General features: G+C 35.0%; 1 protein-coding gene across 3 annotated transcripts in view; it reads left to right on the top strand.

Moving 5' to 3' along the window:
- Nucleotides 1–19,296, top strand: part of LOC136707676 (uncharacterized) — a 40,025-nt gene that overhangs the window by 8,242 nt on the left and 12,487 nt on the right. Inside the window, exons 1-5 of one of the 3 annotated variants that reach the window (XM_066681886.1) lie at nucleotides 5,857–5,871; nucleotides 9,903–9,971; nucleotides 13,586–13,714; nucleotides 14,998–16,426; nucleotides 18,585–18,896. In XM_066681886.1, coding sequence (XP_066537983.1) covers nucleotides 16,369–16,426; nucleotides 18,585–18,896 — 370 coding nt within the window. In that variant the 5' untranslated portion in view covers nucleotides 5,857–5,871; nucleotides 9,903–9,971; nucleotides 13,586–13,714; nucleotides 14,998–16,368. Of the gene's footprint in view, nucleotides 1–5,856; nucleotides 5,872–9,644; nucleotides 9,756–9,902; nucleotides 9,972–13,585; nucleotides 13,715–14,997; nucleotides 16,427–18,584; nucleotides 18,897–19,296 lie in introns of those variants that run through there. The other 2 variants (XM_066681885.1, XM_066681887.1) reach the window with 2 other exon arrangements.

Genomic DNA, 19,296 nt, shown 5'->3' with positions numbered 1-19,296 from the left:
GGAGTGTTGGGAAGAGAGGCCCATTGTCAGCCTGGCCATAACGAATGTCTTCGGGGTCACGGAATGCACTTGAATCTTGCACGTGAAGAGCTGAGTACTAACATGTGAAATTATGCATATTAATAATCAGCCAGAAAACGCCTCACCGGCAGGGTATACGTCATATGGGGTATAACTGTCGGAGTCAGAACTTGAGAGGTCAGAGCTTTACTTGGGAGGGGTATTAAACTGTTCTCATGTATTGTTCTCCTGGATCCAGTATTGTTAAATAAATACTTTGATTTGCTTTGAACTTCACTCGACTGGTGTCTGCGACTCTTCCGGAACGAACACGCCTCCCCGAAGAGGGAGGGTGTATTTTGGACCTTTTTGATATTTTCTAAATTTTAATTACTCTGAGAACGGTCCAAAAGAACATTTTTATCTTCAAAACTCAGGAGACAGCTAACTGCATTAGCGACAGTGCTACAAAACTAGCTAAAAACTAGCTGACCTAAGCGCAGCCTTCGATACAATAGACCACAATATTCTCATAGAAAGGTTAGAAAACATGGTTGGAATCACAGGGACAGCCCTATTATGGTTCAAATCTTACTTAACGGAACGTTATCAATTCGTAAAAGTAAACAATCTAAATTCAAATTATTCTAAAGTAAGATTTGGAATTCCACAAGGCTCTATTTTAGGACCATTGTTGTTTACATTATACATGTTACCGCTAGGCACAGTTATAAGAAACCTTGACATTAACTTTCACTGTTACGCAGACGACACACAATTGTATATTTCAGCCAAGCCCGATGACAAACACAGATTAAAGAAAATAGAGGACTGTGTAAAAGACGTGAAAGGCTGGATGTTGCGTAACTTCCTCCTTCTAAACAGCAACAAAACAGAGGTCCTGCTTTTGGGTCCAAAAGTGGCAAGAAATAAATTATCAGATTTAATTTTAAATCTCGCTGACTTTCCAGTTAAACCTGGTTCAGCAATAAAAAATCTTGGTGTCATAATTGACCCGGATTTATCATTTGATCAACACATAGGTAGTATCACTAGGACAGCTTTTTTACATCTTCGCAATATTGCTAAGATTAGAAATGCCTTATCCCTTCAGGAAGCAGAAACATTAGTACATGCCTTTATTACTTCAAGGCTTGACTACTGTAATGCACTACTGTCAGGATGTAACAGTATTTACAGTATAACAATTTAAGAAAACTTCAACTAGTTCAAAATGCTGCAGCTAGGGTCCTGACTAAAACTAGAAAATTTGAACATATTAGCCCAGTTCTATCATCACTTCATTGGCTGCCTGTTAAATTCCGCATTGACTACAAAATTTTGTTATTAACATATAAAGCTCTACATGGGCTTGCTCCTGAATATCTTCAAGATACAATTTCCTATTATGAGCCTCCACGTTCACTCAGATCACAGAATACTGGATTTTTAATTGTTCCCAGAATTCAGAAGGCCTCAGCCGGGGGAAGAGCCTTTTCTTATAAAGCCCCCAAACTCTGGAATGATCTTCCAGAAAATGTTCGGGACTCAGACACAGTCGCAATCTTCAAATCTAGGCTAAAAACTCATTTGTTTAGTTTGTTTTTGGTAGCTAATGCTCCCCCATAGATAAAGGCGGCAGATTCGTGGACACAGGGAATTATAGTAAACTGAGACGCTGGTGCTGTCGTCCCACCGCTTCTCGCGATCACTCAGGTTTGTTGACGGTGGAGCGGAAGGATGCCAGTGTTTCAGGATGCTCCCGTGTCTGTGTGTCCTCCTGGTTCTCTCCTTTTAGTTAAAGCTGTCATAGTCAGATCATAGTCAGACATAGCCACACACTGGAAATTTTCATATTTTCTACTTTACAAACACAAAACAGTTCAAAACTAACTCCATTCCTTTACATCTTTCCGAGTAAACAACTGCCCACCTGTCTGTCTGGACACTGATGGATGACTGTCGAGATCCTCCTCCACGCTTCAGATCAGCTGCCCACGCTCCAGCAACCACCAAATGCCTTGAAGCTGTCCCTACACTGAAGTTCTCACGGACCACTAACTATTATCACCAGCAGATTGACCAGAGGAGGATGGGTCACCCCTTGTGAGCCTTGGTTCCTCCCAAGGTTTCTTCCTCAGCTGGGGGAGTTTTTCCTTGCCACTGTCACCCCTGGCTTGCTCACTTGAGGGTTTTACATTTGTTTTTTACATTTCATGTCAAATCTTTGTCTTAATGGAATTCTGTGAAGCTGCTTTGTGACAACATCAGTTGTGAAAAGCGCTATATAAATAAATTTGATTTAATTTGATTTAAACATCTCGAGATACAAATGAGTGTCTCTGGTAATTCAATCAGTGAATTAGAAACTTACAGACAAGTTAAACTTCATCCACATACAAACAACTCTCGTTTTTCCCCCTCAAACACACCGATCCACCTTAAAAATACGGAGCTTAGAACTGCGTGACCCCACGTGACCTCAAACAAAATACACAATTTTAGATCATTGTTCTTTCCCTATTAATAATTTAAAAGCTCTTAACTTTGGGAAGTCTGCGGACGTTCAGAACTGTGGAAAATATTAATAAAAGTAATTGTATGGTTTGGTTTTAGTTGACATTAAAGTAACCCTGCAAGGTTTAGGCAACATAAGTATATGCAGGACAGTAGTCAAAACAGGAAGGTCGGGGGTTCACAGCAATCAATATGCAGACAGTTAATTTTGAGCAATCTTGCAAAGCTTAGGCTGACGAAGTGTAAAGAAGCAGTGACACAGGAAGTAGAGACAGGCTGACGAAGTGCAGAGAAGCAGTGACACAGGAAGTAGAGACTGGCGGGTGCCCACTTCTAATCAGCTGAGGCAGAACAGAATGTTCAATAACACTTACATATCCAGACAGAAAAACAGTTATACACACATAGCAACCACCTAGCAATGCTGATGCACACAAACTGAGGTCCAATCACAAACAGACACCTTGCTTAAGTGTCAGACAGAACATAGTATAAGAGGAGGAGTCAGAAAGCGAGGTCTTCGGAGAACAGGAGGTAAAAGGCTAAATATATTGAATGTATTGTTCTCCCCGGAATTCCGTATAATAAAAACTGTTTTGATTGTTCACTCAAACTCTGTGTTAACCTCTTCTGTTCCAATTATTTGCATCAAGAATGCGCAGGACAGATTTGTCCACAGAACCCAATAATACTGGTGTCCACGAGTTTCAAAATGCGTTGTGGACTATGTGTATGAAGTGTATGATGTGTAGAAGTGTATGATGATTAAAATTAAAGACCTCCCAATGAGTAAAATCTATTACATTTTCTGGATCTTTGGTGTTACTGATAAAATATGAATAAATTCTATTCAACATATCCCAGCTAATTTTATTTAGCCAAAATTGTGTAAATTGCAATTAATACTTTTCAAATTTGTTGAATTTAGCTCAACTTGATTTCAAACTACGTAAAAGTATTTTTTATTAAGTGTAAGTTACTATTAGTTTTTAACTAAATATTAATTGACCCCAGTCCCACTTTTTACAGTGTACTTTCAAAGCAAAAAACCAAAACCAAAACCTGAAAATACTGAAAGAAAATATTAGTTTTTGTTGAACATTTGAGCTTTTGTGTAATGTGTGCATGGGTTTGATAAACACAGGAACAGAAAGCTGGTTTGTGAACCAGGATATGAAAGTAGTCAGCGGCCAGGGTGTGAAAGTAGAGGGCATGGGGGATAGCGGTTGTGTGCGGAAGAGAAGGTGAGTCTTTGAAAAGCTAGTTGTGGCCAGTGAGGGTACCTGAGAAGCAGTACCTAATATCTCATTTGCCGGGCATTTGAAAATGAAGCTACTCTGTGCTCTTTTCTATGCTCTGTTTATTACCTGCTTCACTATCAGCGGTGAGTCCAGAACCAAACAGCACTCATCAGTTTCAAATATTATCTTAAACAAACAGCTTATCTGTTAATTGCTTAAAGTTTTTGTTTAAACTATCTTTCCAGAACTGCATCATAGAAACAGTGGGCATCTTATTAGTAGTAGTGCTGATTTTCACTATATATATATATATATATATATATATATATATATATATAGTTAGGGAACATGTTTATACCTTTTTGTATTCTAGTCCTCTATAAGTCAAATCCGTATGATCTTAATTATAATTAAGATAATTTTTAAAGAAATAAAATTATTCCAGGAAACTTTTGTACTTTGGAAATTTTATACTTTGTCAGGATGTTTTTAAATAGGCAAAATAATATTTAGCCAGATGTGTGGATGTGGATTTGACCTATAATGCAGGACTAAAATACAATAAGATATAAATATGTTCCCTAACTGAAGATACTAGAAAATTATATTACAGGTTCATTATAACATTATAAATATTATAAATAAAATGTATATTTTTATAGAGATGGCAATAATCAGCCCGAGAATCAAGATTAGTAAGGGGAATATGTGCCTGTGTTTAAGATTTTTTCCAAAGTTGTTGTTGTTCTTAATTATTATTATTATTATTATTATTATTATTTTATTATTATTATTTCAGAACATTAAAAATTAGTTAATATGTATTATTTGATGCGTTAGAGATATTAAGTAGTCAGAATTGCTACACATGTTAATATAAAAATGAAATATATTGCCTTTTAACAACTGCCAACAAAAACAAACAACACACAAAAAAAAAAAACATTACACAAATTTACACATTATAATAAAAAATCAAATATGGTATTTATATTGCCAATTTTATTCAGACATAAAATTTACTAAAATGATTGCTTATTTTTATATATAAAAATAAGAATACTGTAAATTAACCTAAAACTAAGAGTTAGCTTTTTTCAATCTTTAGGGTTTAGAATCATATTTGAAAATTCAGAGAGTAATTAATTATACACTCTAAAGTTAAATTCAGATTGATTCGTTCTGTGTTCTCAGACCCTTTATTGTTGGACTGTTTCAGTTTGTTGGCAGCTGGATGACACTGAATTAGTTTAAAATACACAAATTTAACACTTTAAGCTCTGAGGGATCACCTCAGAATAGTACTCCTGATTCAGCAACATGTTTTATAGATTTTTTGAGTATTGTTCTATTTCATATTAATATCTCTCTCTATTATTTATGTAGCTTGCAATCCGGAATGTATTGTTTTTCAGACCCCATCAAAACTCATGGTGAAGGACTGTTTTCACTAATCTTTGCTGGAGTAAAAACATCCCTCTAGCAAAAATAATCATTATTTACCATCCAAGCCCACCACTACCTATTTGTGTTTTATATGCAATATTCTTGCTTAGAAAATAGTGCTTAGTCTGAACGAAAAAAATGAACTTCTCTAGACATTTCTCATTAAACAATCATTGACTAAATACCACTCATGTGTTATTTTAACCATGTACATGGCTGGTGTTTAATTCTACCACATTAAAAGTAATTGAGAAAAAGCACTAAAAAGTTTTATATGTCATAATTTTATTTTTTTTTTTTCAGTTTTTGAAATATGTATTTTATATTGTTTATATGTCTCTGTCTCTTTATGTAGACTGCAATGCTGACTTTATTGTTACTCAGATTCCACCAAATTGCGCAGTGCAGGAGAGAGGCTCTGTGTCCATTGACTGCTGCTGGAATAAAACCATTTCCAGCGTGAAAATTAAATGGTTTAAAGACAATCAAAGCATTGAATCCATCAGTGATGCACATCTTAAAACAGAAACACCAAACAACACCTGCTCAGCTTTATCAATAATGAAGGCTTGTAAAAATCATACAGGCTTTTATATTTGTGAAGTTACACAGGATATACCCATCCTACTTACAGTAAAAGGGACAAGGACAATGGTAAACATCCTGGGTGAGTTAATGTTTCCTTATTTCTTAGTAAAGCCAGGCATAAACATTTTAACAAAAAAAAAAAATACATGTTTTATTCATTCTTGGTCATCTTATTTGTAACTGGGATATTTTGACTCTACACTTGCTGAAAAAATGTACTGCACATGTACATTATTGTTAACTAAAGGTACAAACAGTGAAAATATATCTTTAAACGTACAATTGTCTAATTGTTCCCTAAAGGTATAATATATTCTCTTTTGCAGAAGTGGTGAATATTTATAAGCTTTCATTATAGAAAATAAATGTAAAATAAAACAATAAAATATAAGTCCTGTAGATGAAATTAGGTGTATTAATTCAACACAGTGTAAAATATATAATTATTAGAATATGGTACAATTATATTTCCTAAATAAATGTACTGAAATGTACTGTACCCTTGAGGGTACCACCACAGGGGCAGCAAAAAAGTACTGCCACAGTGGCATTTTTATAAGTAGGTAAATTAAACTTCATTGTCCTGAAGAAAAATAAACACAGCTAGAAAATGTAGAACATTAAGATATTTAAAAACAAAAGAACTTTTGTTAAAATTAATGTAAATCTAATTCCATCCTAAATGATACAGGCAACCAGTGGAGTTCCTTAAAAATATTAGTGATATTAGCACATTGTTTGTTAGGATTCATGCTGAGTTCTAAAGCTTGACAATTTTTCTTAGAAAGTGCAGTTAAGACATTATAGCCATAAATCCTGCTAGCAACAAATGCATGAACTGCAGTACTCTATACTATAATTCTATTATAGTAAGCAAACAGAGGTACTCACAATATTGCACCAAATTTTGTAATTCAATTTTAGTGAACAAAGCAAAGAAGCCTAATCCCTTACAAACATGTTTTTTTTCCTAATTTTAGTACAAACATAATTATTTTGAGCTGTTAAGCTGTCTGATTTAGCTTTAGAAGATATTGCAACATCCTCTGAGAGATATAGGCAATATGCCTGTTAACAGTCTTTGGATATCTTTGGAATCTTTGGAAATGTACTTTGTGTTAGCTGATGAGGTTAGTTGGGGGTAAAATATACAAAGGTAGAAGAGCATGGGCTTGTGGAACCCACACACAATCTTTCAACTTTTGGAAGAATGGTTTCCTACTGAAATTATGATCTGGAAAAGCACCTGTTTACACAGAAAGACATGAGTTAAATGTTTTATTTATTTATTTTTGGGTTATAAAATTAGCCAAGATAATGTTAAATAGTGAACTAGGACCTGGGTCAAGATAATGTGGAAAAATAAATAAAATATAGAAATAAAATGTGCACTACAATAGCACGCAAGCATAGGTGCATCCTCTGAAGCACCTGCACATAAGCTTAAATTCTCGAAAACAAAAGGACTTTTGTCCAACATCTGACAAAACCGTTTAAATGGCTCTGCGTCAGACCTTTAGACCAAAGACACGGAAGTGAAAGAAAATAAAAATGGCACAATCACAAGCTTCACTACATCACACCATAAGACAATAAACAGTTAATGTAAGGAAGTCACTATGAGGCACTCTGTGGCCCAGGAAGTAATTAGAGCCTGAGTTAGTTAAACCACAAATGAAACTTACCATGGTAAACAAGCATATCAGAAAGTTCTTCCTCAGCAAACATAAACTCAGATTAGCTACACTCCGCTTTTGATTATATTACAGAGTCAAATATGTGCAACTTAAAACAATTGTAATATATGAGCTTCATATGATAAGATATGATATGATAACATATAAATGAACTGTAATAGTTAGAGTGTGCGGCATGGTGGCACAGCAGGTAGTGTCGCAGTCGAACAGCTCCAGGGTCCTGGAGGTTGTGGGTTCAAGTCCCACTCCAGGTGACTGCCTGTGAGGAGTGTGGTGTGTTCTACCTGTGTCTGCATGGGTTTTCTCTGGGTGATTGTCTGTGAGGAGTGTGGTTTCTTCTCCCTGTGTCTGCGTGGGTTTCCTCCGGGTGACTGTCTGTGAGGAGTGTGGTGTGTTCTCCATGTGTCTGCGTGGGTTTCCTCCGGGTGACTGTCTGTGAGGAGTGTGGTGTGTTCATGCCTTGCGCCCAGTGATTCCGGGTAGGCTCCGGACCCATCCTGAACTGGATAAGGGCTACAGGCAATGAATAATATTTATAATAATATAGAGGTCCCACTTTGCTTCTCCAAACATATTTCAGATCTGCTAGAAGTGTATGAACCCAGTAGGCCCCTCAGATCACTCGGGTCTGGTCAGCTAGAGGTTCCGCGTGTCAGAACCGCACAGGGGGAGGCAGCTTTCAGTCACTATGCTGCCTGCACCTGGAACAGACTCCCGGAAGACAACAGATTTGCCCCAAATATTACTTTTTTCAAGTCTAGAATAAACCTTTCTGTTCTCCTCTGCATTTGAGTAGCGCTGCACTTAGATCAAATTAAAAATGTAGATTTATTTATTTTATTTCTAGTACCATTTTAATAACTGTCCTTTTTTATTACTCTGTTTTTTTGTTGTTTTATTTTCTTTTACTTTTTAAATTCTACTGTAATCTTATTTTTATTTTCTTTTCTTTTTAAATTCTACCGTAATCTTTATGTATTGCACTGTAAAGCACTTTGAATTGCCATTGTGTACGAAAAGTGCTCTATAAATAAACTTAACTTGCCTTGCCTGGTGCCACTGGTATAGCATGCTAATTGTTAGCTATTTCAAGTTATTTCACCAAGTCCCCCTGGGTCTGTAATTAGATCCATTGCACTTCTGTAAATTACTAAGTACTTAATTAGTCTGAGCTTATACTTTTTTGCTTCTACCTTTTTGGAAGGTACTTCTTTTGATGGTTACTGATCATAAAGCCAAAGTGTCAGGCTTGAGAGAGGGAGATAACACAAATGAATATATATATATATAGCCATATGGCAAGTATGGCAAGCCAAACAGGAAATATTTAATGAACTTTGATATATATAGAATGAACGCTGATATATATAGAATGAACTTTGATATATATAGAATGAAAGTTGATATATATAGAATGAACTTTTATATATATAGAATGAAAGTTGATATATATAGAATGAAAGTTGATATATATAGAATGAAAGCTGACATACAGGGGTTGGACAATGAAACTAAAACACCTGGTTTTAGACAACAATAATGTATTAGTGTGGTGTAGGGCCTCCTTTTGTGGCCAATACAGCAGCAATTTGTCTTGAGAAAGTCCTGTACAGTGGTCAGAGGGATTTTAAGCCATTCTTCTTGCAGGATAGTGGCCAGGTCACTACGTGATGCTGGTGGAGGAAAACGTTTCCTGATTCGCTCCTCCAAAACACCCCAAAGTGGCTCAATAATATTTATATCTGGTGACTGTGCAGGCTATGGGAGATGTTCAACTTCACTTTCGTGTTCAACAAACCAATCTTTCACCAGTCTTGCTGTGTGTATTCGTGCATTGTCATCCTGATACACGGAATCGCCTTCAGGATACAATGTTTGAACCATTGAATGCACATGATCCTCCAGAATGGTTCGGAAGTCCTTGGCCATGATCATTCTATATATATCAGCGTTCATTCTATATCCCCCATACTCAAATAGCGGCCTCCATTGGGCATCTATTTCTGGCACGAGAGCTGTTTTGAAAATTTTTTTTTTTTAATTATGATTTTTTTTTCAATCGCGCTGTCCGCTCTTATTTTGAAATCGCGCACCGCGAGGCTGGTGATTGCCTCCATGGCAACAATAAACAGATAGCAGTAAAGCCTTCGGAAACGAGACAGTCAATGTTCATTCTATATATATCAGCGTTCATTCTATATATATCAAAGTTCATTAAATATTTCCTGTTTGGCTTGCCATAATATATATATATAATGAAAGCGGAGTAAGTAAAGGGATTTCTCAGCAGAGTGCTGATTCAAGATGGACCATAATCTTATTATGAGTCTTATTATGCATAATATGATACAGCAAAATGAAGTCTTTTGATTGCATTTAATTACATTATATTACAATTTATCACTTTAAACAGGGCAAGGGAAAACCAAATCAAAAGGGGTGAAAGATTACCCAGCACAGACGTCACTGAATACAGAAGAAGGTATGTTAGTTAATGAATTCTTTTGAAATATGTATATTATTAATTTCTAATAAGTTAAATTATTTTATAAAGTTTTACAAAGTGATTTGGAGAAAAGTAACCTAATATTCAAAGAAAGAATCCAATTACAAGGCATATCTGCCTGCACAATTTTTACTGGGTAAACATTTATTCATTCATTGTCTGTAACCACCTAGTTCAGGGTTGTGGTGAATCCAGAGCCTGCCTGGAATTGTGTAAAGATTTATTGTTAAAATTTTCTTATATTAATACAAAAAATTCAAACTAATGTGGGCAAGAACAAAAAGGCGAGAAATATAAACCTGCAAATTTTACACATTTTGTCTAAATACATATCCCACTCATAAGCACAAATACAAAACCTGCAAACCCATCCTCATTGCCACCACCCCATCATTTTACTATCCCTCCAAACCCAGATATGTATATTGCTTCTGACTAGAGAAAACAGACTCTAGTGTGTGATGTCTTGGGCTAGCAGAGACACAATTAACTAGGCGATAACAATTTGGAGTATCCCTCTACTCTTGGTCCACAGAATATGGTGTACATGGTTTCTAAAAAGAATTTCAAATTTTGATTTTTCTGACCACAGAACAGTTTTCACTGTTGCCTCCATTTTAAATTAGTTTTGTCCCAGGGAAGATGGAAGCGTTTCTGGATTGTGTTGAAATTTTTTTCTTCGCATGATACAGCTTTTGTGGATTGCTTGGTGAACTGTGTGCACAGAGAATTTATTTTCTGTTTGTACTTTTTGTGTTAACTTTTTGTATTGCTAATAAAGCGATGTCATCCGTGGAACAAGTCCTCTATTTTCTTTAATCTATGTTTGTCATCAGGCTTGGCTGATATGTACAATTGCATATTGTCTGCGTAACATGTATAATGTAAATAATAATCATCCTAAAATAGAACCTTGTGGAATTTCAAATTTTACTTTAGGATAATTGGATGATGAATGTGGTTCAGTACCTGCATGATTTTTGTAATTCAGGAAAACACACTAAACAGTTCTCTAGGATTATATTTATTATTTTAGATCGGTGAGACCAGATAAACTGAGTTAGCTTTAGTGAGGGCATTTCAATACTCTATATGGCTGTCCTTTCAGGCAGAGTGGAACACTTCCAGCTTAGTTTCCGTATTGTTTGTTTTCAGGTATTGGGTTTTTCATTTTACCATTGCTTTTTCTGTCATATTCTTTGTCTTTTAAGTGGCACCACATTATATAATGTAGATCGACAGGTATTTTCTAAGTAGTCAGTTAGTACATCTAGCTCTGTTGGGTCTGATGGAGTGGGAACTGGGATTGATAATTATTGGATGATTTCTATAAATTGTAGGGCAGTAGGTGGTTTTACTGAACACTTTGTAGAATAGCGAGGGGACGCACACACATTAAGGCTAAGATGTAGCTCATATGATATTAGGTAATGGTCTGAGATTGCGGCATGTTATCAAGTTTGTCTATGTTAAGACCTAGTGTCAAAACTAAATCTAAAGGGTGACTACAGTAGTGTGTATATTCTGTTACATTTTGAGTAATATCAATAGAGTCTAGGATTGAAGTAAATGTATTTTTAGTGGGCCATCTGCCTTCTCAAAATGGATATTGAAATCTCCAAATATAACTTTATCATTGCACACAGTAGGTTTGCAGTAAAATCACCGAATATATTTAAGAATTCTGAGTGGGGCCTGGTGGTCTGTAAATGTTAAATAATGAAAATGCATTCTTTTTTGTGAGCGGATTTGTAATGAAGATGGAAAGAACCTCAAAAGAAGTGAAGGTGCCACATTGTTTCTGACTGAAATCTAGGGTATTTCGGTAGATTACACATACTCCACCTCCTTTGCCTGACAATCTTGAGCTGTGTACATAAAAAAAGGCTACATTTTCATAACCAATTCCAAAATTATGCCCAATGGACTTGTAAGAGATCAACCATAATCTTATGTATAAAATAATTAACGTTGTAGCCCCATCTGTTGTCCTTACTACATTACCATAATATTAACCATAATATTTCATGTGACTACAAGAGATGTAAGAATTATTGAGTCAATTGCTGAAAGGTTACAGGCATTCTGCTTAGAAATACCAACACACATATATCTGAATGTAAACTAGACTCTGGATATTTATCTAACATGGGCATATGTGATACCATCAGAATTCTGGACGTGGACTTTAGTAATTATAAAAAAGTAATAATAATAAAATAAAAAAATACTGGGTGGCTTCCAAGTCCCTCCCAGTAACAGGTGTGGTTCATGCATTCCTCAAATCACACATATACAGCTGTAACTGAAACTTTTTCTGCAGAAATTATAAAAAATCACATGCTTGATCAATGTGGGGTTCAGATCACATAATTAATTAAATTGTGGTGCAGCTGCATTCCTAGATAGCACTATAACACGCAAAAAACCCATGCGACAATTGATTGTCCTATTGTAGTGCACCCTGTGGGTGGATTTTGTTCATATTGGACTTGTTTCTTTACAGTAAGGCCCTACATACATCCGTCAAGTGTGGTCTTGATTGGGCTTTATTTGTCTGAGTTACGGTTGACAGAACCTGTGAAGCACCATCCACTTCAATTCATTGATATATTGTGGCAACTTTTGTCCAAATGTCAAATGTTTTTTTTTTTTTTTAAAGTTCAGATTCTTAGAATTCTGTGATAGCACATATGACCATATTGACTAAATATCCAGGGACCAGGTTCCGCTCAAATAATGTGTGATTTGCATATTATGCAAATTAACTCAAAATTGAAGTGGGAGGGCTGTGTTTCTTGAGGCTTTTTTGTAAGGTCTGGTCTGAGGAATCTGGGGAAGGGGTAGGAAATACAGACCTTGAAGTGTTCTTGCATCACTATAGCTCCACCATCATGGCAATAAGTGTCATTTATGTTACCCCCAGAGATGCACACAAACTACATCTACCCTCCAAGTATGTAGGTCTGTACAACCTATGGTCTCTTCCACACAATGACTTTTTCAGGAGAATATTCATAATAAAAAAAACAAAATTCTTACAAAAGCAAAAGCATTGTATTGCTACAGTTGTTTTTCAGAAGTTATTCTCAGCCCCTTAGTTCCAATGAAAAGAAATCCTTAATGCTTCAGCATACCATAGAACACCTTTGGGATGAATTAACGTGTAGACCAGGGCTTTTCATCCAACATCAGTGTCTGACCTTACAAATGTGAAAGAATGGTTAAAAGTTCCTATAAACACACTCCTAAACCTTGTGAAAAGTCTTCCCAGAAGAGTTGAGGCTGTTATAGCTGAAGGGTCAGCTGACATCATATTAAACCTTGGATTAATACCCTATGGATTAAGAATGGGATGTCATTTAAGTTCATATGCATGCGAAGGTGACATAATTTTTGTTGGTTAAATCAAATTTGGTTTGCACTCTCTGAAAAGTTGTCGATATAGTGTGGTGAATAACACTGCTGCCCTCCGCTCGTCCAACCTCGTCACATTCACCTACTGCTGCAGCATTAATAAATTATATGTTACAATTGTTTGAGTACACATTCATTTTAATTCTTATGCTTAAATGTATTCATTCTTGCAGTTGATGAACGCTCAGACACTATGTCAGAGGGTGTCATTTTATTCTTTCGATGTCTTCCCTTCGTAACTCTATTGCTAGCCGCGGTTCATCTGAGCAGAAGTGTGCAAAGGAGGCCACAGCCAAAAGCAAGTGAGTCTACTTAAAAAAATATATTTAATTTTAATTGAAATGAAAACCCACTTTATCCAAATGACATTATAATACTTTCTTATTAATATTTGTGTGATTTCTTATGTTTAGAACAAATGATTAAATGTAGAATGTTTTAGCAACAGTATGGTCCTAGCCTTAAGCAACATGGCTGTATAAAACTTAACAAATATCCAAAGCAAGCATATTTCCAACATTTAATTGCAAGAGGAGTTTTAGCAGCACTAACTGATGTTAAAGAGAAGAGATAAAAAACATATATATATATATATATATATATATATATATATATATATATATATATATCATAATTATATATCATATAATAATGTGATTGATTTTTTTATCAAACACCTAAAATATTATTGCTGGATAATTTGAATAATTTAATCCTTGATATAAAGCAATTCAATTCAAAATGAACAAACACTTGGAAATGTGTATGTTATTAGTAATTTTGGTGTTTGCTGCAGTTATTTGGTGAATACTATAATAATAATTTCTGTCAGTCATGCAAAATTTGGGGCAAAATATACAGTCATAGCCCAGAGAACAAGTGGTACAAGGATTAAAACTAATTCATACTCTGTCTGATACTCTCATATCTTCAAACTACTGCTGTTTTTCCTTATTGCAGACATATATAACATATTAACTCCTAAAATGTCTGCTTCATTTTCTTCTTGTATCGCGACAAATAAAATGAACAAACCCAGAGCAATAGACTTTCATCCCTTGCTCTCAGGGAGCAGATGGGGGTTAGGTGCCTTATTCAAGGACACATTAGCCTTGAAAAGAGGGAGGAGGGCAGCACTCCCACCTTCTCCAATTTTCCTTTGTGTTGTGTGGTTCAAACTGGCAGCCCTCCAGTCCCAAGCCACATCTTTAACAGATGTTTAAAAATTGTGTTTGAGGGATCAGTTGAACAGAGCATTTTTCAAGCATGCCACTGCAATATTTTTTATCTTAAAATACTCATCATTTAGGATTTTAGGTTTGCTGGTTTCCTTAACTTCTTATATGTCTTCTGTTGCTCAGTTACTCAGGACCTCCTTTTTTCGTATATTTATTTTTAAAATTCTGATATTCTGGCAGAGGCTTTTTAAATAACTATCTCATTTTCTATCTACTTTCTGTATTCTACTTGTAACGTAAGGAGAACTGCAGTCTGAAGATTACATTCATTCTATAATAGGTTGAATAGGTTCTGTAATAGGGTTCTGTTATAGGTTTTAATGGGCAGCCTGTTTTCTGTTTGTAAGGTACACAGAATATCTTGAATGTGGAGGAGCCAGAACAAGAGCTGGTAGAGGGTGAGGAACATACAAGAGAAGATGAAAACTGCATTGAAGAGAGAAATTAAGATCTAGGAGAAGAAAGAGATCTAGAGGAGAGCCTTGAACAAGTGAGAGATGGAAAAGGCCTGGAAGAGATGGTTGAATAAATGGAAGATGAAAGCAAGATGGAAGTGGTGAAAGAAATATTGGGACGTGAAACAGAGCCAAAACAGAAATTAGCAGTAAACCTGGGATAAAGAAATGAAACACAGAAGGAAGCTAGAAATGCAGGGCACATAAACACAGCCAAAAGAAGAGCCAGAAATGAATAATGAACAAACAAATATAGAGCTGCTGTATGAAGTATAATCCTATACTTCATATATCAGCTCTATATTGTTTGGATAAGTAAAAGAAAATGATGGAGTAGAAGAAAGGCAAAGAAGCTTTTGACAGAAAGACTGACAGCAACGAGTAAAAAAAAGATGAGGATAAAGCTGTAAAAGAGAGTGGTCAAATCTGCTAATACTACCTGCTCTAATACGCCTAACTAAACTCATAAATAAACTAAACCAAAATCCAGAGTAATACCACTATATTATGCTTCCCTAATATTTTTTTTTTTCAATTGAACTATATCAATTGAAACAATTGAAAAGATGCACATTTTAAAAAGTTTTTCTCCCTAAATTACAGTAATTGTAGGGTTGACCTGCAGGAGGCAGTAATGAATTGTTCTGTCTTCAACAAACTTTCAAGTTAATGGCAATCACTTCCACTGTTGCCACACTGTTAGCTTTAGGGTTTCTCAGAGCTCTATATAAGGACCTGTTTACGTCTCATTATATATGTTCACTTTTGCAACAACAACAACAACAAAATAAATGCCTAGGAAAAATACGAAAGGTATAATATTCAGATATTTCCCAAGATAATATTACTTAGAAACATCTGAAACTTCAAAATGGGGATAATATGTGAACGTTTCATTAAGCTTACCAAAGGAATGGCTTGATTAAAATTAATTGTTAAGATTAGGGTTTGTGTTAGTGTTAATTTGTATTTGTACTTATGGAAAATGTAAATGTAACTGTTGGACTCCATAAAATGAAGAGATCTGTGTAATGTCCCAACAATTTACAGATACAAGATTTTGTGTGTGTGTGTGTGGGGGGGGGCGCATGTGCGCGTGTCCGTTAGCATGTATTGGTGTGCCTGTGTGTGATAGCGGAAAAGCTTTCAGCGGTTGTTGACTCTCAGGTCAAAATATGAGTGAAGAATTCTGAAGTCTTAGTTCTGAGAGAAAGGGAGTGTGTTGAGTAAGTTGAGTGCTGATTGTGTGCCAGACGTTCAGAGATGCAGCTGCTCTCTCTTCTTTTCTGTGGCCTTTTATTTTCCTTCACCTCTCTGCTGGGTAAGTACAGAAACCAGAAAAAAACAAACATCACATATCACACTTCTTATACTGTTTTCACACCCACTAAAATTAAAGGGTAATTCCACAGTTTCTTCAGAATTTCTGCATATTCATTTATTAGAATCAGTAACAGACAATGGGTTTTTGAGACACTTCAAGTTCTTAGCAACATGGCATACAAATTTTTGTACACTACTGGTCAAATTACGTGTTTTGGTTTACTAATAGAAAACAAGTTAACATCCTTTACAAGGAATTCATACGAGGCAAAAAAGCAGTTTCTTCTTATTTGTTGACTCCAACATTTTGGAAAAAAATTTTTTATATTAAGTCCATTACAAATACACATTAATGCACATGTATAGTTTATCTGCTGAACTTAGCAGACTATGTAAGTTATAACACATTTGTGGTTGTATGATTTATATTTCCACTTTGGTAAACTCAACAAATAAATAGAAATAAAGTTTTAAGTGATGCTGAGAATGGGCTGTGTGTATTTTGTTTAATCCTGGTCAGTCTCAAAGGCCTTTGTGCAGTGTCTCCAAACAAATTGTTTTTTAATTTCAAAATGTCATTAACATTTTACTTAATTGAACTTATTATAATACGTTGGCAGAACGACAATGTCTTTTGCTTTGTCAATATATTTGAAGTTTATTTAACTCTAAATTAATTTGTTGTTATTTTACAAATGTGAACAAAGTAGGAGTCTCAGACTATTAAAATAAATGGAAATTAGTCACATCAGTATTCTACACTCATATCCGAGTCTCGATTATAGATTTTCCTGATTAAAATATTGTCATTTACTTTCAAAAATAAGATGAGCTTCTTTAAGTAAATGTTTTAGAAACATTTCCTTGTTTTTGCTGGGGCATTAAATATATGAGATCTGGAACAGTCCCCTTTGTTTGCTTTTAAATTTGCTGTTGAGGTTATGTGTGTGGGTCTGTCCTAAGAGGGACTAAATACAGAACAAGTATAAAACATGTTTGTTAGACGGTATAGTATACACTAGCACTGACCCTGACACTTGAGGACATTATTCCAACTAGCTTTTGTATTAGCCACAGTCACCTTATAAACAAGGTCTCATAGCTATTAATGTACTATTCAAGTTTTATGACCAATCCAAGACACCTTGGCTTAATTATTCATAAACAGAAGTAAAATGAAAGCAGGAAGCCATGTTTTCCACCATGCTACAACAAAATCTCTCGCATGAAATAACCAGAGCTACACATGTACAAGCAGTATATAATCACATCTTAAAGAAACAGTCCCTTTATTTTGATACTTTAACTAATTGTGTTAAAATAAATTTCATGTTGCTCACTGAGTTATTAACACACGTTAATGCTGACATACCTACAACAGAGTCATTCACAGTGTTCTGATGTAAAATGTTCAACTGTAGAGAAAGGTGCAGTGTTACAAAACAGGAATTACAACAATTATAACCAAATATAACTATTTTATTTACTGTCCAAACCCAGCACTAAACCTGTGTGTGTGTGTGTTCTGAGTTATAAATGTGATATTGTTGGCAGGAAAATGGCTCTTATTCTGAAAAATTAAGCTGCCTTTGTGGACTATTTGGCCTATTAAATTTTTTAAATATATAACTACTTTACAGCAAAGACATTCTACATTAAACCATTTACTGAATGCCAAATTGCAGCGCTAATAAATATTGTATTAACTTTTACATGGCCATTGCCCACTTCTAACACATAAAAATTCAGCCATTTTACAGTTCATAGTCTATATGTTTTACACATTATAGCATATGTACATACTGAATAAAAGGCTGTAAGATGTTAATTAAGATGTTAAACACCAAAGTCCAACCGAATCAATCAGTTTTTGGTCATATTAGATTTTGTTTTGTAACTTTCGATACATCAGTTCTTTGTTTTGGTCAGGAAAAAAAAAAACTGAAAAAGCAATGTGTAGTCTACCTGATATATATTTATCCATTCAGCTTGACTGGGAAAAAAAATCAAGGGTGTAATAATTTCCTAGTAAATGTGTAGAATATAACCATAAGCCATGGAAAAAGAAGGAAAAGGAAAAAAAATAATTAATTAAATATGTATTTTATGTTGTATATAAGTACTTCTAACATTAATGTCTCTGTCTCTTTATGTAGACTGCAATGCTGACTTTATTGTTACTCAGATTCCACCAAATTGCACAGTGCAGGAGAGAGGCTCTGTGTCCATTGACTGCTGCTGGAATAAAACCATTTCCAGCGTGAAAATTAAATGGTTTAAAGACAATCAAAGCATTGAATCCATCAGTGATGCACATCTTAAAACAGAAACACCAAACAACACCTGCTCAGCTTTATCAATAATGAAGGCTTGTAAAAATCATACAGGCATTTATATTTGTGAAGTTACACAGGACATACCCATCCTACTTACAGTAAAAGGGACAAGGACAATGTTAAACATCCTGGGTGAGTTAATGTTTCCTTATTTCTTAGTAAAGCCAGATCTGTATTGTAACAAAACACATTAGAAACATCCTGGCTTCATAAAATTTTTCCTAAAGGAGAATTTAAATATTATGACTGCGTTTATTCATTCTTTGTCTGTAACCGCTTATCCACTTCAAGGTTGTGGTTATTACTGTGTTTAATTTATATAAATAAAAGTACATGTAAAATTTGATAAGGTCAAAGACGACTGTAAACATAAATTGTGAGTATGTTGCGACCACTTAAAGGCATGTTTTGTAACAATAAAGTATTAATAAGCAATAAATAAGGGCATAGTAATTAGAAATGCAATTACATTACCAAAATACAAATTAAGGATAACAATAGGCCTTTTGTCCTCTTTTGCTTCAGAACAAAA

This window comes from Hoplias malabaricus, chromosome 9 (assembly GCF_029633855.1).
Source record: "Hoplias malabaricus isolate fHopMal1 chromosome 9, fHopMal1.hap1, whole genome shotgun sequence".
Taxonomy (NCBI): domain Eukaryota; kingdom Metazoa; phylum Chordata; class Actinopteri; order Characiformes; family Erythrinidae; genus Hoplias; species Hoplias malabaricus.
This window is presented reverse-complemented; position numbering and strand designations above follow the sequence as displayed.